We start from the raw sequence: 22,920 nt of genomic DNA, 5'->3' as shown, positions 1-22,920 counted from the left end.
CCCGTGGGATGTCATTTTGAGGATCAGGACCCACGGCGTGTGTTCAGCTGCTGATACCAACCCGCTTCCTCCCTACCAATGCCTTTCATTCCTCCCCAATGCTGAGTGACATCCCATGATTGCTATTGATCTCCGCTCCCTGGGTTAACTATCAGCCGCTAGGCGCTAATCAATCATTAATGCCAGGGAGAATAGCCACTGCGTTTTGGGTGCTTTACAAATCTACACACGTGCGCATGTGCATGACGCACAAGGCAGTTAATTACAAGCAGTGAAAAATGCTGAGGCAGTAATGCTAAGGATTGTACTGTAGCTCAAATTTGCAACAGGAATAGTAACTGTAAAGTAAGCAGGTAGTAAAGCCCCCTTACTTGGAAAGCCCTATCGATGTCAAAAGTACACTTGTCCCTCCATATTCGCTAGGGTTAGGGGCACAAGACCCCTGTGGATATGGAAGAACTGCAAATAACACAAACATCGAGAGAGGACACCTCTCTAGGAATCTCTAGGTCCTCCAGGGCAACTCTATGGTCAATGCCCAACAGCACCAACCATAGAGTTGCACTGGAGGAGCTACAAAGGCCTAGTAGAGTGTCCTGTCTAGGAATCTCTAGGTCTTTCAGTGCAACTTTTAGTTCAAGTTGACCATAGAGTTGCGCTGGAGGACGTAGATATTCCTAGAGAGGAACAGACTAATCAAATCTGCGACTAATCAAAGCCGCATAGATCAAAGCCATAAATGTGGAGGGATGAGTGTCTGTGTGTGTATTATTTATTGATATTGTATTTATTACATTTAAATCTTAACACACAGCATCTTCACCCTGGTCCCAGAGTCATCTTAACACTGAAGCTACCACTCAGGGCTATTCAGGAAGGCAATGGTGTGGTCAAATGGCACTCTCCACATGCTCAGAGGCACTCTTTCCCTACATTTCACCCCAAGGCTGTTAAGCATTGCTGGGGGGGCTCTGAAATGATTCCCTCAACACCTACCCCACCCTTTCAACCCTTTATTTCTTGTTTAAATACAAAACCTCCATTTATTTAAATGGAGTATTTAAATGCCTGCTCTGAGGGGGGGGAATAAAGGAGGGAGGCACGCATGCGCAGTCGCCTCTGAGGTGAAGGTAAGGAGCGAGCAAGAACGCGCACGCACGATGCTCCTTCGGGGTGACGTTAGAGGGGGCGGGGCTTAAGCAGGACGCTACTGTAATGGGAGAAGGCGCTCGCTCACTCAGAGTGACTGCTGGAGTGGGCGGGGCTTAGGGAGAAAGGATGTTAAGGAGAAGGCTTGCTCAGGGGGACTGCTGGAGTGGGCGTGGCTTAGGGAGAAAGGACTAATAGGGGAGAAGGCCTTTGCTCAGAGTGACTCCTGGAGTGGGCGGGGCTTAGGGAGAAAAGGGACGCTAAGAGGGGAGAAGGCACTCGACCTGAGGGGGCGTGGCTTAGAGAGAAAGCACAGTACTCTAATAGGGGACGCTAATGGGGGAGAAGGCGTTCGATCCGAGGGGGCGTGGCTTAAGGAGAAAACACAGTACTCTTAATAGGGGAGAAGGCGTTCGGTGGGAGTGGCTGTTGGAAGGGGCGGGGCTTAGGGAGAAAAATGGACTCTAACGGTGGAGAGAGCGCTCGCTCGCTCACGCTGTTGCGCATGCGCCGCGGAGTCGGTGGGCGGAGCCACTCGAGGTAGTAGTGACAGCTGGGGGAAGAAGAAGAAGCAGTACTAGACGCAGAGGAGGCGTGAGCGCGCACGTAGAGAGACGCACGCGCATGCGCGCACTCCGGGGCCTGCCCTGCGCGGAACAGGAGGCGCCTGAGTAGAAGGCGGAGGAGGAGGAGGAGGCGAGAAGCGGCGCTGAGGCGTCCGTCCGTCCGCGCAGTTTAATTCCCGTTCTCCTTGTGAGGGCAGGAGGGCGAGGGCCCATCGGTCGGTCGTTGCGCGAGGCTTCGGGGGGCCATTCCTCCGGGGCCGACCCTCCCCCGGAGCCAACATTCCCGAAATCAAGCGATACGCGGCGGCGGCGGCGGCCGGGGCTGGGGCTGCGGCTTCGGCTTCGGCTTCGGCGGTGGCGACTTCGGGGCCCAGCGGCGGCAGTGGCGGCGGTGGCGGGTCTTCCGGGGCCGGAGGGGAGCGCAGCGAGGCCAACGCCGCCTCCACCGCCATGGAAGCCCTGGGGCCAGGTGAGGCTGAGGGAGGAGGAGGAGGAAGAACGAGGGCCTTCGCTGGGAAGGGCTCCTGAGCCACGTCTCTCTTACCTCTTTACCCCCCTCTCTGCCTATAGACCACACAGGTATCCCCCCCCCAGTGATACCTGCTTCGATATCTATCTCTATCTATATCTATATATGCACAGGTATCCCCCCCATGTGACCTGTTTTGTTATCTCTTTCCCTATCTCTATACACACACAGGTCCCCCCCAAAATGTTATCTATTTCATTGTCTACACAAATGCCCCCCAATGTTATTTGTTTACCTATCTATATCTCTATCTTTATCTATCTATCTATCTCTATCTATCTAGGCATTCCCCCAATGTGACCTGTTTTGTTATCTCTTTCCCTATCTCTTTACATACACAGGTCTCCCTCCCCTCCAGAAACCTTACCTGTTTCCTTATCTGTCTCTATACACAGGCGCCCCTCCCCACGTTATCTCTTTTGATAGATGCTTACTATATATATATATATATATATACAAGTTTACTATCTATATACCCCCCCAATTGTTACCTGTTTTGATATATGTTTACCTATCTATCTATCTATATACACAGGCACCCCTCCAAATTTTACCTATTTTGTTGTATACATATACAAGCACCCCCATATTACGTATCTATCTATCTATCTATCTATCTACACAGGTGTTCCCTCATGTTATCTATTCCATTATCTTTCAATATGCCCCTCCCCAATGTCTTATCTGTTCCATCATCTATAGCTATATACATAATAGTTCTCCCCCCATTTATCTGCTTTATCTATCTATATCTATATATACAGGTGTTTATCTATCATCTCTTTATCTATCCATATCTATATACACAGTCCCTGCAATGTTACCCAATTCACTGTCTGTGTATCTATCTGTCCCTCCCAAATGTTGTCTATTCTACTATCACTTTGTGTCTCTTGTCTACATAGCTGTCCCCCCAAAATGTGATCTATGTTGTTATCTGTCTATTCACACAGATCCCCCCCCTTGTAATGTATTCAGTTATCTATCTATATAGATGGATGCCCCCCAATCCTTTGTATATAGTTATTCATTTCATTATATATCTGCAGAAGGCACACAACAACAAATATACACATGAATGTCTCCACAACCACCAAAATGTTACTTTGTTATCTATTTTATTCTCTCTCTCTCTCTCTCTCTCTATCTATCTCTATGTCTATCGATCTATCTATCCATATACAGTATGTGTATGTGTATGTATACACACACACATATGTTCCCTTCCCAAAAACATTACCTATTTTGTTACCTATTTCATTACCTGTTTATCTATCTATCTATCTATCTATCTATCTATGTATACACACATCGTAGTTGTTGGATTCCAGAAGGAAGGCTGGCAAATAAACAGGTTACGTTATCAACTACAAGAGGTTGGAGCACCCTGAATTTTGGGTGCCATGCTGTTGCTCACCGTCGAGTGGCATTCCCGAATCCTCTGTTGCAATAGTAATAACTGTTGTTATTGGGACAACAACAACAATAAATAAACAAAGGTGCGTAGTTCAGCGCAAGCTTTGAAGACCTCCAGGTTCCTTCTTCAGACAAAGACGTTACCAGACTAAATCCAGTGCGAAAGTCAGGCTGACGGCAGAAAGGGACTCGGTCATACAGTGCGCAGTTCTTCATGTTTGCACAACAAGGGAAGGTTGTGGCTCTGCAACTGAGAGCAGAAATGTTGGCGTTTGGGTGGGATGTGCAAGGTGAGTAGGGCTTGCAAAGGTGGCACTGGAATTAAGGCCGGATTGTGGGGCTACGAAGAACTATTTCATCACAGGAGTGGGAACCCTGCAACCCTGCTTTGGTTGGACTGGAGTCCCATGAAGCCTTGGCCAACGCGAGGGCCGCTGGGAGATACATTCAGACAACATCTGAAGAGGTAGACTGAAGTCTATGGAAGCTCATGCTGCCAATTTCTTTCTTTCAGTTAGTCTCAAAGGTGCTACAAGATCTCAGACAACATCTGTCCGTCTCACACGGTCCCATTGTTGTCATACTCGGAAGGAATGGATGAGAGACCTCCAAGTCACCTCTGTCTTCAACAGCTCTGGTCAGGTCTTGCAGACTCAGGGCCGAGGCTTCCTTGATGGAGTCTGTCCATCCATAACGAAGTCCTATCCCTACTCTAGTAGAAGTCATGGGAGAGGAAGACCTCATGCTTTCCTATTTCATGGCACCCTTGCTGTCCCTTCACATTGGGGGCATTTAGCAGCACATTGAGGTTATCCCCATCCTCTGTAGTTGGACCTGGAGACAAACGGCAACCTTGTTTGAATGATAAACCAGTGTTTGCAAATCCTGAGCCCATGACATTTTGGGGCACCTTGAGTTTTGTGATGTGTGATGTGAAATTGCTTGTTGGAGAGTCAGACCTGCAGGGAAACTGTTTCTGGCTAGGGTTGGTTAAGAGAAGAAGGCCAAATCTGTGGTCTAGTAGTAGTCAGGATCTGCCTGTTACAGAGCATATTGCTTGCTTGTAAATTGTGTGTTGTGTTATGGTGACCCTATCATGGGGTTTTCTTGGCAGGCTTTCCTCAGAGAAGGCTTGCCATTGCCTTTCCCTGAAGCCGAGATAGTGTGACTTGCCCAGGGTCAGCCACTGGGTTTCACAGCCAAAGCTGTGACTCAAACCCTGGTCTCCAGAGTAGTAGTCCAGTACTACACCACACTTATTTTCTCTCAATTATTGACTTTTTGGAGTGGGATTAATTTATCTTTAGGTGTCTAATTCAGTTCTTGCTTCCTTTCCACACGCTGCTGGTAACAATATATTCAGCAGGCTGGATATGACAGAATATTTGGTGGGCACATGAAATATGCTTGGCTCGCGGGAGCTGTTTCCAACTTAGCCAGCTTGTGTAGGAAAGTCTAGTTGCCGAAAGCACAGTTGGTGATGGAGACGGTGGTGCCTGAGACTGGCCTTGTGACAGAATAGTTATGTTGGGTATAACTGCAGGAAAAAAGGTGTCTTAGGTCCCATACAGACAGGCAAAAATAAAGCTGCTTTGGGTCACTTTGGAGGCATGCTGTTTAAATGATGCCTGTGTCCTAAGAGTCCAGAAGCTGCACTCCAGTTCTTAGGACTGGATCATGGCTTTAGTGCGGCTTCCGGGCTCTTCGGAGGCATGCATCATTTAAACAGCTTACATCCAAAGTGACCTGAAGCAGCTTTATTTTGGCCAGTCTGTATGGGGCCATAGGTATTTCATGTTGGCTCTGTCAAAACTCTTAATTCATGCTCAAGGTGGACAGTGACTCTTCAAGATGGAGCAGGATTCTTGAACCAAAGAGGTTTGAAGTCACTTGCACACATACAATAATGGTGTGCTGTCCCCAACTGATCTATGACAATATTGAATCTTGATCCACTTGTCCAAATGTGAAATGTTTGCTTAATAGATAGAAAAGCTGGGGGGTTTTATCCATTAAGGTGAATCACTGGTTCTCAGTTTTAGGATGAGGAAGGGATTCTCCCTCCTGTTGGGTCTTTTCTTTAGGATTTAAATGCATTTGCCTCCGTTCATTGTCCTTTAAGTATTCAGAGTTTCTTCTTTTCTTTCTTTCACATCAGCTTTTGTCCCATTGTTTTGTCTTTTCCAGCTCTTATTTGTTCTTGGTTGGTTTCTCATTGTTTCTTTCCTGAATTGATTTGTAGTCCCTGTGGGCTTATGTCTAGGTGTGTTCTCTACAATATCTACTGCTTTTAGGCACTGGTTAATATGCAAACGTTGCCAAAGCTTGGATGGACTAATGTTCTCATTGCCATAGTAGTTTAAATCCTTCATCAGAAGCTAGCCATTTTCACCAAGGACTTGCATATACTGTAGATGCAAAAGTGTTCAGTTGCTAAACTTAACTGTCCTCTGAGATGCATCTGAAATGTGCGAAGGCTAAAAGCTGTTACTTACTGCTGTTAGATGACTCACTTGTGTTTCCTATCTTCCATTTTTATCCTGCTTTTCAAGTCATGATGGACCCGCAGCTTTACAGTAGCACAGCACATAAAAATAAAACTTAATGTCCACGTGTTACATCCACACAGTGAGGGAATGAGAGCCTTGCCACCTTGAACGCTCCTCAATTTGGTCTCAATTTGCTTTCAAGTAGACTGCAGCTTCATCTGTATTATTGGGCATCCACTATGAAACGAGGAAGGCAGCCAGCCTCTGAGAGGGATGTCTTCCCAAACCTGGGATTGATGGCAGCAACAGAACATCTAGCAAATGGACATGATGGGAATTTGTGGGAACCCATAACAACATTCTTCAATAGTCTTGTTACTGTTACTGACATATTGATGTGGGCAAAGAAATGGTTCAAAACTAATCACTTGCAGACCTTTGATTTTTATAGATGGAATCATAGAGTTGGAAGAGACCGCAAGGGCCATCCAGTCCAACCCCATTCTGCCATGCAGGAAATCACAATCAAAGCATCCCCGACAGACGGCCATCCAGCCTCTGTTTGAAGACCTCTAAGGAAGAAAACTCCACTACACTTCGAGGTTTTACTTTCGAACCGCCCTTACTGTCAGGAAGTTCCTCCTAATGTGCAGAGTGAGGTGTCACATTATCATTAAATTCACATTTATGGTCTTTCTTTAGGTGTATGCACTTAATAAGTGAATATTGGTTAGAACCGCCTGCTTTTTGGGGTGGTTTGTGATAAACCTTATCACTAGAATAGGTCATCTCAGACTTTGCTTTTCTTACATTGAGAGACAGACTGCATCCACATCTAACTTCACAATGATTCCCTTTTTTTACAGGGCCGCCCACCAGCCTCTTCCAGCCGCCCCGCCGTCCTGGCCTGGGAACAGTTGGGAAACCAATCCGTCTCTTAGCCAATCATTTCCAAGTGCAGATTCCTAAAATTGATGTTTATCATTATGATGTGGATATCAAACCAGAAAAGCGTCCCAGGAGGGTCAACAGGTAAGGCCAGCTTGCTGTTATCAGCGGGAACCAAACTTCTATCAGTTACAGTTTTAAATAGGTTGTTTTGGTAAAGAACTAAAACATAATTAGCGCTTTGGAGTACTAACATTAGATGTATTATTGAGCAGTCCTCTACCCACCTCCTTTAACCCAGATTTGATTACTGCCTGATACTGTTGGCAGCACTTGGAGTTGGCAGTTCTTGGAGTAAAATTGTGTTACTTTGGCTGGATCCACAGATATAACCTGGTTGGCAAAGCTTTAATTGCCCTGGCTCAAGGCTATGGAATTCTGGGAGTTGGAGTTTGTTGTGGGCCCAGAGCGGAGCGGCGCCACAACAAACTCCCAACTCCCAGAATTCCATAGCCTTGAACCGGGATACTTAAAGCAATGCCAAACCGGGTTATTTCTCCATTGTAGATCCAGCCTTTGTAATCATGTTTTGATTCTACTGGCCATTTAGGCTATAAACATGTTCACAAAAACTTAAGTAAAAGCTATTTATATTAGCTAATTATATATATTATTATTGACAGCTTGCATGTCACTGACTTTGGCTCTTGTTTCTCCTAAATTTGCAACACTTTTCAGGGAGGTTGTGGATACAATGGTAAGACACTTCAAGATGCAAATATTCGGGGATCGGCAACCTGGCTATGATGGCAAAAGAAATATGTACACGGCACATCCTCTGCCAATTGGCAGGGATAGGGTAAGTGAGTCTATAAGTGATCTTCAGATAAGGTTCAGTATGTAGAGGCATCTTGTGGCACCTTTGAGACTAACTGAAATAAAGAAGTTGTCAGCATGAACTTTGTCTACGAAAGCTTTGTCTAGGACAGTGGTTCCAAAGCTTCCTAATGCTGCGACCCTTTAATACAATTCCTCATGTTGTGGTGACCCAAAACCATGAAATTACTTTCATTGCTACTTCATAACTGTAATTAAATAGGTGTTTTCCAATGGTCTTAGGCGACCCCCATGACCCCAAAGGGGTCCCGACCCACAGGTTGGGAACCACTGGTCTAGGAAGTTTCAAAGGTGCTACAAGATAAATACTGATTCTACAGACTAACATAAGGCTATATCTTTGAATTCAGAACAGGCTATTTTCAAATCAGTGCTCCAGTGCCTGCTTCCCAAGGCTGTCATACTTAGCATGGTCATCAACACAGAAGGAACACAGTGTCAAAATATTGGCTAATTTTAGGTTTAAAAACATTGCAATCTACATAGAATATTCTGCAGGAGCTTCAAGTGATATTAAAGCAGCCATTCTCTAACATTGTCATGAGGTGAGAACTCATTAGCATATGTGTTCTCTTGCCTGAAATATAGCATTTTAATGCTAAATAAGGCATGCAGGCCTGGGTTGAAGAGCTTTAAACCCCTACTTGCATTTGGTCTCATAGTGCTTCCATCAAGCACTATAGTATGGTTTAATGGTTTGTGTGCTAAATTGTGACTTTGGAGACCAGAGTTCAATTCTTTGGGTAAGTCACCTGCACTCTGCCTCAGGGGAAGGCAGTGGCAAACCTCATCTGAACAAGTCTTGCCAGGAAGACTCCATGATAGGTTCACCCTAGGGTCACCATAATGTCTTGTGCCACCTTATAGCTAATCGTGCCTTATTGACACATAAAGCCATGCCAAATAAAACTTGTTAGTCTTTAGTACTCTTTGTACACACAGCAAAAACAGCTGCAGATATCTGCTTGTGCAATGCTGACTTCTGCCCTATATCTGAATGCTTTCAGACCTTTTAAGTTTTATTTTAAAAGAGTAAATATTGGGGGGGGGGTTTCTGGAGGAATTTTTTGTTGTTGCTAAAACAGCCCCAAATTGATGGAGTGGGAGGACTACTATTAAAGTGTTTCAGGGTTCATAAGAATGACCTGAGAAAGCTGGAAAAACCTTTCTCATTATTGGTTGCATGGCTAACTTTCACCATTGACATTTCAGGTAGATATGGAGGTCACACTCCCAGGTGAAGGAAAGGACCAGACCTTTAAAGTGTCAGTTCAGTGGGTTTCTGTGGTCAGCCTTCAGCTGCTCCTGGAAGCTCTGGCTGGACATCTGAATGAAGTCCCAGAAGACTCTGTACAGGCGCTAGATGTCATTACGCGGCACCTTCCCTCTATGAGGTGAGCTTCTGTCATATAGTTTTAAATAGCTGAGGATAGCTAAAGTAACTTTTGTGGATATGCTTTTAGAGTTTACTGTGCAGAGATGCAAAATGAACTGGCCAAATATTACATTTTTCAACAGGCTGGAAGGAACCTAGTCCCCATACTGTACCATTTTATTATAGATCCCACTCCTTAATACTTAATACAGTGGTACCCCGGGTTACGAATTTAATTCGTTCCGCGGCGCCGTTCGTAACCCGAAAGATTTCGCAACCCGAAAAAAGGCTTTCCGCTAGCGCTGGAAAGCCGCGGCTTTTAAATTTCGTGCCAAAAAGCGCCGAAACACACCGAAAAAAATTTCGTAACCCGAAAAAAATTTCGTTACCCGGAACAGTTTTTTCCAAGCTAACTTTTTCGTACCCCGGAAATTTCGTAACGCGATCAATTCGTATCCCGGGGTACCACTGTACTTCTAATATTCTTCCAATGCCTTGCATTGGTATGGTTTCTCTGAGGGAAAACAAAACTGATGTATTCTTTCACATTCCTATCAGGTACACGCCAGTGGGCCGTTCCTTCTTCTCTCCCCCTGAAGGATACTATCACCCATTGGGAGGAGGTCGGGAGGTCTGGTTTGGATTCCACCAGTCTGTCAGACCTGCTATGTGGAACATGATGCTCAACATAGATGGTATGGAAGGCCCTCATTTGCTTAAATGATCATGAACTTCTCTCACCAGTCTTTTCTCAGTATCTTTTTTCGTTCTGTTTCAGTATCAGCAACTGCGTTTTACCGAGCCCAACCAATTATTGAATTTATGTGTGAAGTTTTGGACATTCAGAACATCAATGAACAAACAAAACCCCTTACAGATTCCCAGCGTGTTAAGTTTACCAAAGAAATCAGAGGTGAATCTTGGGAGAAAATAGATTCTTTTCTTGTCTATTGAACTGTGATAAATTCAGTCAGGGGTTTTGAAACTGTAATGTATTTTAGTTGTTGAGATCTCAGGCTAGATACAATAGGCAACTCTTGAAGATATATCAGGGCTGGACAACAAAGAACATTTGTGTAAAAAAAAATCTCTCTCCACTTTGTCACACTAGCCCCTACTTACTTCTGTTTTTGTGGTTTTTTCCTGCTGGATTTCCAGGTTTAAAAGTAGAGGTTACTCATTGTGGTCAGATGAAGAGAAAATACAGAGTTTGCAATGTTACTAGGCGACCAGCCAGCCATCAGACGTATGTATGCTCATTCTTTGCTTTTAAAAATATGTCCTGTTCGTGCACTAGCAGACAACTCTGTTGCTTTAGTGGCTGCACTTTTATGCCAGTTGTGCAGTGGCTGCAAAGTAAATTAGGCAAAGTCATTGTGGTTGTCAGGAGGCAGCTGCCATTGCCAAGCATCCTGTTTCTTCATTGGCTGGCTTCTAGAGGGGTTCGTAGAGGCAAGGTGCTTGGGTAGGCTGGCGTGGACTTAATTCCTTCGTGGCTGCTGTAGCCATGCCCTTTTTTGTGTGTCATTCCTACCTGTGCCAACATAATTGTGCCACTACCATGGGCTCTTAGTTTCCGCTGGGGTTTGGTCTCAGGATCCCCTGCAGATAGCAAAATCCGTGGATGTTCAAGTCCTCTTACATACAGTGGCATAGTAAAATGGTGTTCCTTAGATAAAATGACAAAATCCAGGTTTGGTTTTTGGGAATATATATACCCACCCAACACACTTAATATTTTCAAGCTGTGGATGGTTGAATCTGGATAAAGAATCTGTGGATATGGAGGGCTGACTGTATAAGTACCCATGATAGATTTTGGCCTGTGACTTTAAAATGTTACATGTGCATCCCATTTCCCCTTACAGGTTCCCTCTGCAGTTGGAAAATGGGCAAGCTATGGAGTGCACAGTAGCACAGTATTTTAAGCAGAAGTACAGTCTACAGTTGAAATATCCTCATCTTCCATGCCTTCAAGTAGGACAGGAGCAGAAACATACATATTTACCTCTAGAGGTAAAACACCATGGCAGTTCTCCTTCTCACTTTTTATCGTGTTGCTTCATGCTTGTTTACAATGCTGTGTTTTTGATCCTAGGTATGTAATATAGTAGCAGGCCAGCGCTGTATCAAGAAGCTAACAGACAATCAGACATCAACTATGATCAAGGCAACAGCACGGTCTGCACCTGACAGACAGGAGGAAATTAGTAGATTAGTAAGTAACCCTGACTTAATTTTATAGGAATAGGAAGTGTAGCAAAACAAAGCAGTCACTGTGTCTTCACCACAGCAGGGTCGGTGTTCCAAACCGCTTCCTTGTCTTTAAGATGAAAGGACATTTCCAGCTGCTAGAACTGCTGAAGAACTCAAAATAGGATAACAGATACTCTAGCCAGGTTCTCTTTTGACTTCAGATTATTATTAGTAGTGTTATATTCATGGCCCACCTTTGGCATGGCTTTGAAGCAGCTTACAACAATTTTTAAAAATGATTTAAAAATCCACAAAATACAAAAGTTAAAAAACAATTAGAATTTTTTTTAAACCAGGTTAAAACATACTAAAATACACACAATCATAAATAAGAAGTATTTTATTCATTTCCTTTCTTTCTCCCAATATAGGGACTCAAGACAGCTAACGACAAATTTAAAACAGTACAAATTAAAAACAACACAAACGCGTTAAAGTAAAGTTTTACAAACTGTTAAACAGTTCATATAAAACAGTTCAAATAAAACATTCACAAACACCAGTGAATAAAGCCACAGGCAGCAACAAGAAACTAGTACAATTAATTCGCTGTGGCTTGAGCTACACTAGTACTAATATAAGATTATTATGAATTGTGATGTATATTCAACACATGCTCTCTCTCTCTTGCCAGGTCAAAAGTAACAGCATGGTAGGTGGGCCTGATCCATATCTGAAGGAGTTTGGGATTGTTGTCCATAATGAGATGACAGAGCTGACAGGCAGGGTGTTACCTGCACCAATGTTGCAATATGGAGGCCGGGTAAGTCCTGTACCTTTTTTTACAAAACAGTATATTACAAAGATCAGCGATGTAATTCTTAACTTGCCCAACCCTTTTGAGACTCAAGACTTGCAGCTATTTTGAAATTAGAATTAAAAGCATGCTAAATCTATAGCCAAAACACCACCAGTCATCAGAAGGCTGCACAACATTTTCACTTGCATTTGAGCTTAAAGCTTTTCATAGAGACTATCTGGAAGAACAGTGTTTGATTTTGTTTCCCCAAATCTTCTTTAGAACAAGACTGTGGCTACACCTAATCAGGGTGTCTGGGATATGAGAGGAAAACAGTTCTATGCTGGCATTGAAATTAAAGTCTGGGCCGTTGCCTGCTTTGCTCCTCAGAAGCAATGTCGGGAAGACCTATTGAAGTAAGTAGTTTTTGATTCAATGGTGTGTATGTGTGTGTGTCTCAGGGTGTTTGTTTGCTATCACTTAACTGTATAGTAGCATTTATTGTGATTAGAAATTTCAGATTAAGTATATCAGAACTGCCTTGATGGATCACATCAAGGTTTATTTAATCTAGTATTCTGTAGCTAGAGAAGCTCCTTTAGAAGAATAAGAAAGGCATGGAGAAAATGGTAATCCTATTAGTTCCTTCATCTGTTACTGTACATTAGAAGTGGGAATTATGGTCCACAAGATGTTGGACCACAAGCCCAGCAGCGTAACCAGTGCTGGGAATGGTAGTACAACAACATCTGGAGAAATCTACTTTCCCATCCTTGCTGTGTAAATGCACACAGAGGTTTCTTTGAGCTGCCAGTTGAGGGACATGCCCTTCCTGCAGTTTGTTTTATTCTTCTCCCAAAGCCACTTCAGCTAGAGGCCTTCACATTTTGTCACTGTGAATCCTATATAATATTTAGTTGAAACAGAGCTGAAACCAAAAGGATTTTAAACTGTTGGCTTCCTGTGCCATGGACTTCAAAGGCTCAACTTGAATCCACAGGAGTTTTACTGACCAGCTGCGCAAAATCTCCAAGGACGCAGGGATGCCGATCCAGGGCCAACCGTGCTTCTGTAAATATGCCCAGGGGGCAGACAGTGTGGAGCCCATGTTCAAACACTTGAAGTTGACTTACGTTGGACTTCAGCTAATTGTAGTGATTCTCCCTGGAAAGACACCCGTCTATGGTAAGAGAGACTATTTGATACAATCCTTTGCACAGTCTTCATGGCTGATGTGTCTTCAGATGCATTTTTTGGTGCTTAGCATCCCCCTTTCTCGCACAATGTTGCTATGCAACCTAGTATTTTCTTTTTAAGCAGTCCCACTCACTGTAGCTAGCAGGAGGTTGTGATGGAATCTTAAAGAGATTATCTGAAGAGAATTATCTTTTTTTCTCACCCTTCCATTGCAGCTGAAGTTAAACGTGTTGGGGACACTCTTCTAGGCATGGCCACCCAGTGTGTCCAAGTGAAAAACGTTGTAAAAACTTCTCCGCAGACTCTTTCCAATCTCTGTCTGAAGATCAATGCAAAGCTTGGAGGAATAAACAATGTGCTGGTACCACATCAAAGGTCAGATTAAATGTAATACCCTTCAGACTGTAATGCAGGGGTGGCATAGTGTGGTCCTTTTGGTGTTGGCTGTAGCCAGCAACATATGAACGCACACGCTTCACCTGCTCATGCTCTAATTTAATAGTCATGCTGGCTGATCTCACTTGGGGAGCAAAGTAAGATGTAATTCCTCACAATGGGCATATCTGTATTACAGACCATTTGTCTTTGCCCAGTTAACATAAATGCTTGAGAATCCTAACAATTCCATGTTGTTCCCATTTAGCATGCCATCCAAGTTCCAGTAAACGCTTTGTATTTTTACATGGTTGCCTCTGTATGGCAAACTAGATTGAACCACGCAGCTTTTTGACACTATACAGTTTTTCGTACAACCTGTATTTTTAGTTGGTGGTAATGCATTTGTTGTTGTTAGCTGCCCTCTAGTCAACTTCAGTTCTTGGTGACCCTGTAAGATTCCCTGTCCTCAGCTGTCCTACACTCGTTCCTCTGATAGATTACATATTATAACCTCCAGAATGGTTCAAGGAATATACTGTAAATATTCAGTTAAAAATAATGTTTTATCAGTGTTGAACAGTGTGTATGTTTGAAAAACCAGAAGTAACAGGAAGGCTTGATGGCAGTGGTTGCCCTTCCCAGATTTCCCACTGAGCCTTTTTTCTATTCCATTGAACAGGCCCTCTGTATTCCAGCAGCCAGTGATATTTCTGGGAGCAGATGTTACTCACCCACCTGCTGGGGATGGGAAGAAGCCTTCCATTGCTGCTGTAGTAGGCAGCATGGATGGCCACCCGAGCCGCTACTGTGCCACAGTGCGAGTGCAGACATCCCGCCAGGAGACTTCCCAGGAGCTGCTGTACAGTCAGGAAGTGATCCAGGACCTGACCAACATGGTGCGAGAATTGCTGATCCAGTTCTATAAATCCACCCGCTTCAAGCCCACGCGGATCATCTATTATAGAGGAGGCGTATCAGAAGGGCAGATGAAACAGGTATTGTTCTAACCCAGGGTTGAGCCACTGTTGGAGTGACTGCATGGCTAGTGATGTTTTTGCTTTGCTGCACACTGCATTTCCTTTTCCCTGGCAAAAACGCAGGACGGGCTCTTACTTTCCTAATCTATCCTGATTTGATTTTCTGAACGTTGAACTTTTGTTAGAATCCTTTTGTCTTCATGTCTATTTCACTGTGTCTCCTCTACCAGTTGGGAGGTGGGTGGTTAGCTACAGCCCTCAAAGCTCCAACCACAGTAAGACGTTGGATTCCTTGTAAGAAACACATTCACATGCTTTTCTCTAAATATTGTGCTTATGAAGTCTAACAATATTGGGCTAGATCTACACCAGATCATACTTACATTAAACCCATTTATTTCTCCTAACAACAGATCCAGCCTGGATTACAACAAATTAAAACCAAGTACCTCTACATATCTTAGTGTACAAAAGTTAAAAAAACTCAACTAAATATATGATTCTATTAAAAGCACAATGTTAAAACGCATCTGAAATATAATTTTTAAAAATGGAAACATACCATGCTACATTGAAAAGACCCTTCAATTTAGTGATAACTAACTTAAATCCCACTGATTGTGGTAGGCCTCTTCCCAACTTCTATGTCTAACCATTGACTTATACAGGCCAGGCAGGCCACTGATGTCAAACACTTGCACTTTTCTAGGTAGCCTGGCCAGAACTCATTGCAATCCGAAAGGCCTGCATCAGTTTAGAAGAAGACTACCGGCCAGGGATCACCTACATTGTTGTGCAGAAAAGGCATCACACAAGACTCTTCTGTGCTGACAAAACAGAAAGGGTAGGTAAAATGGGCTTACCACCCTGTTAAACATGAAGTGTTGTGTGTGGGTTCAGGTTGTGAACTGCTTGATGGCTGCTATGACAAGGCATACCTTTGCATTAGCATAATATATATATGGACTTCAGGATTTTTTAGTATTTTATGGTATAATGTGTCAGTAACAAAATGTTCAGATCCTTGCAACCCAGTCACAGAAAATGCTGCTTCTGCCCATACTGCAAGTCTGCACTCAAAAGTGGTAGCAGCTTGAAGGTAAACAGGTTCAGGTACCTAAAGGGAGGCGACAATTCTTTCTGAATGCTCAAAGCCTGGAGCTTTGAAAATCTGGTGTGAGAAACAAAGCTAAAAATAGGTGTGCAAGAACCACATGAATAAGGTAGCTAATATAACAGAATTGTTCCATTTTATTTTACCTTTCTTTCAAAGCGCTTGAGTTCTCTCCACTGCTTATCATCCCAACAAAAGTCACTGCAGTAGAAAAGCAGGGTATGATTTTAAATGCTCTAGCCATAACAGAAATAGTTTTATTTATATCTGGATCTAGCTGATAATAGAACAAAGCTTGAAGACCAAGGGGAAGGAATCAGCTCAGCTGTTAGGTGCACCTTAATTTTCAGCCTTCGTTACTAGGCTTAGTGGCCAAGGATGTGATAACTGCTCATATGGTTGGCACTGAAACTCTGCAGTTTGATCTTTCTGACAGGTGGGGAAAAGCGGCAATGTTCCAGCAGGCACTACTGTGGACAGTACCATCACACATCCCTCTGAATTCGACTTTTACCTCTGTAGCCACGCAGGAATTCAGGTAGTTGGAAGCTTTGTTTGCAGCAATGCTAATGATGGCTTGATATTTGGGGGTTTGCTTGCAGAGTTACATACATTGACAATGTCATCAAATGACTTGAAGTCAAAGTCAAACCTTTGGCTTTGGTTAAACCATTAAAATACATGTGGAGGGCAACCTGGGGACTGAGAAGCTACCCTGTGAGGGCCTTTACTTATTCCACCACTGTCTCTATTTCTGATGACTCTCTTCTGATTATCTGAACTGCTGCCTCTGCAGACACCACTCTGTCTTTATCAGTAGTTTTCTCTCAACATAGCATACCCCCAGAGCATGGTGTAGTTATTTGAGCACTGGACTGTGACTCTAGAAACCAGGATTTGAATCCTGGCTTGGCTGTATAAACTCACTGGGTGACCTTGGGCAAGTCACACACTCTCAGTCTCAGAAGATGGCAATGGCAAACCCCTTCTTAAAAAAAAGTGCCAAGAAAACCCATGATAGGTTTGTCTTAGGGTTGCCATAAGTCAGAAACAGTTAGAAGGCACACAACAACAACAAAACACAACCCTAGACAGATGTCCAGAATGTCACTTCTCCCCCCTCACTAAGAATTTTGTGTTTGTGGCATACTGGGGAAGAACACAACTTTATGAGCCCCTGAGTTTAGATTATCCATTTTTAAGAAGAAGTAGAAGAACAAGTTGTGAGTAAAAACCCAGTAATTTTTGTGTTACCCATCTTTTAAAACAAGCCTGGTCAATTTGCTGTTTTTTTTTCTTCTCCCAGGGAACTAGCCGCCCATCTCACTATCAAGTTCTGTGGGATGACAACTGTTTCACTGCGGATGAACTGCAGCTACTGACATACCAGCTCTGTCACACTTATGTCCGGTGTACGCGGTCTGTCTCTATCCCTGCTCCTGCATATTATGCCAGGCTGGTAGCATTTAGGGCACGATACCATCTTGTGGACAAAGACCATGACAGGTGAGTAGCCTTTCAATTCATACTTCTCTCTAGTGAACCCTTGAATCATAGTCTGGCAACCACTCATTGGCTCCATGAGGAGCATTTGTTTGTTGTTGTTGTTTGTTTGTTTTTAAAATGTTGAGATATAAAGGGGGCATGAGATAGTTGCACTTAGCCACTTGTATTCCTTAGCCCACTCAATTCTCGATGCTATACTAAACCAGTAAGATTGCATTCTTCTTAAAATTTTGGCATAAGTTTATCTACAACTCTGGAAACCAGAGTTTCAATCCCCACTTGGCCATGGGAGTCCACTGGATAATGGCTGAAACATGTATGAGATGAAAGTAACCCAAGTGCTTCGGAAGAAGTCATAGTTCAGTGGTCAGTTAAATGCTCAGAAGGTGCTTCAGCATGCTTAAATCACTTGAAACTATGGCCAGATATGAATTGTCTTGTGAACTGCTGATCTTTCTGTTATAATGGAACACAGTTCAGGCACCCAGGTCAGTTGGATGAGATTTGCCTCATAAACTCTTAATTCTGTTTCCTTCCAGTGCTGAAGGGAGCCATGTTTCGGGACAGAGCAACGGCCGTGACCCTCAAGCACTCGCCAAGGCGGTACAGATCCACCACGACACCCAGCACACCATGTATTTTGCCTGATCAGACGGTTAGGAGACGAGGGAGAAGCGGTCGCCCACTGGGGCATTCCCACCATCTACTGGTTGTTAGGGCTCAGTTTTATTTCAGGCTGCCCACCAACGGCAGCTTGGACAGTTCAACTGAACCGACACTTGCAGCAACATTGGATGCAGATGCAATTGAGCCATTTTTTTTGTGTGATTTTCAGTAAACCGAAATTTCATAGACAGTCTTTGCATTGGACTGAATTTTTACCTCAAAAGCGCAAAAAGGCTGATCCTCCTAAAAGAAATTTTTAAAGCACTCGGCACGGAAAAAGAAAGGTTTTTATTGAAATATTTTGCTAAATCGAGTTTAAGTTACCTCCTCGTTCCTGTTAAGCTTATCAAGAAGCTGAATTCCTCCAGGGCTTCTTCATAACTGCTTAGTGAGTCTCCAGCTCTAGTGAAACATCTTACTCCACTGTTCTTCTCTGTGGGGCCATATAGACTTTTAACAAATGGAACTTTACTGTAAACGCCTTTTCGGAAAGCATTAACTTTCAGAGGTATTGCTTGGGTTTTTGTTTGTTTTTGCTTTGTCAGGTTTTAATAGTTCTCTTTTTGTAAATCTCTCTGCAGTCGTGGGCTGCAAAGCAATTGCACTATAACTGCGAATTCAACTCGGTGGTTCTCGTTCTGTGAATGTGTAACGTAAGTGGACAGCAATGCCCTTTGGCGAGTCTAATACAATAAAATTATACTAGTTACACGCAACTGCCACTGGATGATGGTTCAGGATGCTGAGCCTCTTCCCTCCCCCTTCAAAAACCAAGTGATGATGTTCTAAAATATTAGTTTTAGGTATTTTTCAGACATTACAAAAGTGCCCATTTTATGCTGCTGTGTTTGATGAAGTCATTTTTAATACTCTTTTTCATAGAAGGTTTTAACTTTGGCAATAATTTTTTTTTTTTTAAATACCCTGGCCGTAACTTTTCTAGTCAGATACTTTACATGAGTTACAGCCAGCATTTCTTGTGAAGACTGAGGTATCTTTGCTGAAAAAAAGGAATTGGTTCTTTTTAAAAAGAAGAAGAAGAATAAGAAGAAAGGATCAGACAAGTCTCCCTCCATGCTTTTTACAAATGATTATTTTTAACCGTTTTATATTCACCATTGGTCCGTCTAGCCCTTTTTTATAAGCTTGGAAAGTGGGTGTTCCATATAGGAAAGGCTTTGCCAATATGTACAGCCGTGTATAGTGTTGAACAGTAGCAATCAAAAGACTTTTTACCAGCATTTTAAACCTTTTGTTTTCTCTTGAGAGAGTTTAGGTTGCCCGCATGTACAGCAGCACTCAGTAGCATGTGTGAAGTGTAAAAGTTTAAACGTCGCCCTCTGAAAAGTTTCGGTAAATTGAGGACTTCTTTTCTTTGCTCGGCTCCTTTCCGCAGAAACGTACAATGCAAAAAAAAAAAGTCAAGGTGGGTGGGACGATACGGTAGTGCTGCGTTTGAGAGTATAGCTTGTGTGGATGTTGGCACAAAGGTGCTTCAGATGCCTGGTTGAGATGACACGGCGCCACTGTGAAAGATTTTGAGATTTTGCCAATGATTGCACTCTGGTCTCTTGAAATGCGCAGGTGGCGCTGCGGAGGCGTGCGACCTTGTGAGCCTTCCGACCCCTAGACCCCAAGGTCAGCAATATCCTATGCTTTTATTTTTATTTGTGATTTACACTTCCAAATACTGTCGTTCGGTTGTACCAGAGTACACCGAAGTGAGCCTTCAAGCTTCTTCCAGATTGGTGCAGCTCAGTGGGGACTGGGAACATCCAGCTTCTCTTTTCTGTCCTTTCCACTTCCCACTCAGAAAACAGGAGTGAAGCAACCACAGTGTGGATAGGCTTAGACACAAATGTATTTTAAGTGTGTTTTTACCCCCCTTAAGATACCTCACTTGGCTAATAAATATCAGGACGTGTGGCGAGGGAGAATGGCTGCTGCTTCAGTTAGTCTGCTGCTTTCCTTTCTTTCTCTTTCTCTCTTTCCTTGCTCTCCTTTTTCTTTCTATCTTTCAAGAATACATGTTCAGGGAGAAACTGCAAGAGTTAAACTTCTGCTGGCCCAGACATATGGAGACCTGAGGCACCTTGAAGAGGGTTTAAAGCACCTGTTTAGCATGTAGCGTTTTATTTTATTGTTTCTTTATTGCACTAGGTAATGCTATGGCTTGAAAGAAGGGAAGGTGGGTTGTGCAGAGAGTAAAAATACATGTCGTCTTATCAGCGCAAGAAGTAGCTGGCCTGGCACTCGGCATCCCTAGTGTCAAAAGAGCAGAAGCATGCTCCTGTTTGCCTGTCCACACTTAAGACTTGATTCTTCTAAATATCATTGGAACAATGTGTTAAAGCAAGCTTCCTTTTATTTTATTAAGGGCATGTTTGTGCTTAGCTACTCGCGTTCAGGAAAGGCAGCTGTCGCTCCCAGATTCGGACCATGGTGCAGGAATTGGGGGGCTTCAACCTTTTCCATCCCATTTTATCTTCCCAACCCATCCCTCTCTAATAAAATAGGCCACTAAAGTGGTATTTGCAGCAAATCTGTATTCACACACCCTTTTCCCCTGCTCCCATTTGGCTGCATTTGCAATAATAATAAGGAGAAGAAGCAGCTTTTAAGCATACTTTTTAAAAAGTGCATCCTTAAAAGGCCCCAGACTCTGCAGATAGGAATCTTAACAAAGCCCTGAAATGGCTTTTCAGGACCATTCATCAAATAATGCCAAGGATAGATTACTTTCATCTTATCATAGGACAACATGATCATTAGATATATATGTTCTCATGTCTCACAAGCTATTGTTCTTCTGTATTTTGAAAAATTAGTATGCTAGCGATGTTCTTTTCAATGCATTGTTGCAGTGAATCTTTATTTTTAACCCAAAAACGTCTTTGGAAAGAAACTTCTTTGCCAACTTTTGCACTTTCTTGGGAATTTTTTTTCTTCCTTCATGGCTTTTCCTCCTTTTAATTTTTTGCCCTTGTTGGACATTTTCTGTGCAAAAATAATGATGATAATAATAATGTTCAGTTATCTCTTTTTGAGTCGCTGAAGAGTTTGGGCATGTCTTTGGGATGGACGGTCCAAAGCCGAGGGAGCGGAGGGTGTGTAGGCGATAGCGGCAGTGTCTTCAAACTGTTGTCGGTAAGATCTGGGCGAGATCCAGTTGCAGCAATACTGTTGTGTGTGTGACAAAATCTTTTCGACTGCTCCTCAGCAGTCCTTCCCACCCGGCCCTGGGGAGAAACTGAATTATGCATGTGTCAATCAATGGGAAGATGTGCATTCTGTAGCTGTAGCTTTTAGAGGTGATTGGGTTTGTTGGTTTGTTTGTTGTTTATTTGTTTATGAATGCTTTTTTCCCTCCCCTTTCGTTTAAACAAAGCCTGCTGGCTACTGTTTAGCTGTACGTTGTGGACGATTTTCAAATGTAGCAAATAAATGGACTTTTGGGGGGCATGGGAAACGAAATCGGAAATGAGGAACCGTTGACGTTTTCCCGAAAAGCGACACATACTTTGCTTCCCCACCTGACAGTTTTGCTCTGCTTTTTTGCGAGCTGTTGAATTCCAAAAAAGCATGTTCTGCTTAGCGTTTTCTGTTTAGGGGAGGGGAGAAAGTGGCTAGCGTTTTAAATGTGGTGCCTATAGAGGCATCACATATATTGATATATCGTCTTTTCTCTCCCCTGCCCCTCTCCCATGATAAGCCTCTGTCCAACCAATGGAGACCAGGCCATCCTTGCAGTAGGTTAGCAGATCTCCAGATTCCCCCCCCAAAACCCTACCTTTGCGGATGTGTTGCATAGAGATCTCCTTTCCCTCCTTGCTCTCAATAGCAGGCCGGCTGCTCTGCTTTCATTTTCGGAAAGCACAGCTCAGAGGGTGTTGTATCAATACTATTTCAACTCCTAAGGGTTTGCGTTGGGTTTCTTTTTCCTCCCCTTGTTCAGTTTGGGGGACGATCATATGTGAATATCACTCCAGAGTTTTCTTTATAACTTGCTATTGACACTTTTGTGATATTTCTATGTCTAGAGCCGGAAAAAAAGAAAAACTTGTATGTAAAACTTGTTTGCATTTGTTCATTATTATTTTTTTTTTTGACTTCTGATGTAATTTTATTATTTTCTTTGTTTTGGTTTCTATATTGTTAGACGCGTAATGTTTTAAATTGTATTTTATTAAAATTGGACTTGGATGTATGTCTATAGCAATACGAGGTACATTTTCTTTAAAGAAAAAACAGAACCCCCTTTTGGGGGGCAAAGAGGGGTGAACAGCTCCTCCGTTGCGATATGCTGGCTGTGTATTAACTGCAGTGTATTTTTATTTCTTTTCTTTTTTTAGTCTGCAGGGATTTTTGTGTTCATGTGTCCAAAAAATAAAGGCATTTGTGTGCCAAATGTTTTTTTTTTTCCCCTTTATTGGTGTATAATAAAAGCAAAACTCTTAGCCTGCAGTTTAGTTTTCTTTGCTTGTAAAAGGGAGCATCTTTAACTCATCTCAATGTGGTTTTCTTTGTTGTACACAAGGAAATGTGGGGGAAGACAATACATGGCTATCGGTAGAACCAAACTAACATGTCGACATTACACAATTCAGGGATGAACGTCACACAACGTTAAAAAAGGGAACTTTTCCATCTCTTCTCTCCTTTTTCTTGCAGGCGGAGGTCAGTTGCAGGTACTGTGTAGTGCTTGTTTCCCACGCAAATGCAAACATGCGAAAAGGGAAACTCCTGCCCCCGCCATGCACAAAAGAATCAAAGGAGAG

The 22,920-nt window shown here is 43.1% G+C and overlaps 1 protein-coding gene across 2 annotated transcripts; it reads left to right on the top strand.

Moving 5' to 3' along the window:
- The first annotated feature begins 1,728 nt into the window (after positions 1-1,728).
- On the top strand, positions 1,729-22,606 carry AGO4 (argonaute RISC component 4). 2 transcript variants are annotated; one of them, XM_042439908.1, is made up of 18 exons: positions 1,729-2,184; positions 7,016-7,181; positions 7,776-7,896; positions 9,147-9,328; positions 9,868-10,004; positions 10,088-10,222; positions 10,459-10,555; positions 11,178-11,325; positions 11,408-11,527; positions 12,200-12,328; positions 12,587-12,720; positions 13,305-13,489; positions 13,717-13,876; positions 14,559-14,874; positions 15,566-15,700; positions 16,407-16,508; positions 17,277-17,476; positions 18,016-22,606. In XM_042439908.1, exons 1-18 carry the CDS (start codon positions 2,166-2,168, stop codon positions 18,122-18,124), a joined length of 2,595 nt encoding a protein of 864 aa, XP_042295842.1. In that variant the 5' UTR covers positions 1,729-2,165; the 3' UTR covers positions 18,125-22,606. The 2 variants fall into 2 exon arrangements, with proteins under 2 accessions (XP_042295842.1, XP_042295843.1); XM_042439909.1 differs by having other exon boundaries at positions 1,730-2,184; positions 10,468-10,555.
- The last annotated feature ends 314 nt before the right edge of the window (positions 22,607-22,920 follow it).

This window comes from Sceloporus undulatus, chromosome 9 (assembly GCF_019175285.1).
Source record: "Sceloporus undulatus isolate JIND9_A2432 ecotype Alabama chromosome 9, SceUnd_v1.1, whole genome shotgun sequence".
In the NCBI taxonomy this organism is placed as follows: Eukaryota; Metazoa; Chordata; class Lepidosauria; order Squamata; family Phrynosomatidae; genus Sceloporus; species Sceloporus undulatus.
This window is presented reverse-complemented; position numbering and strand designations above follow the sequence as displayed.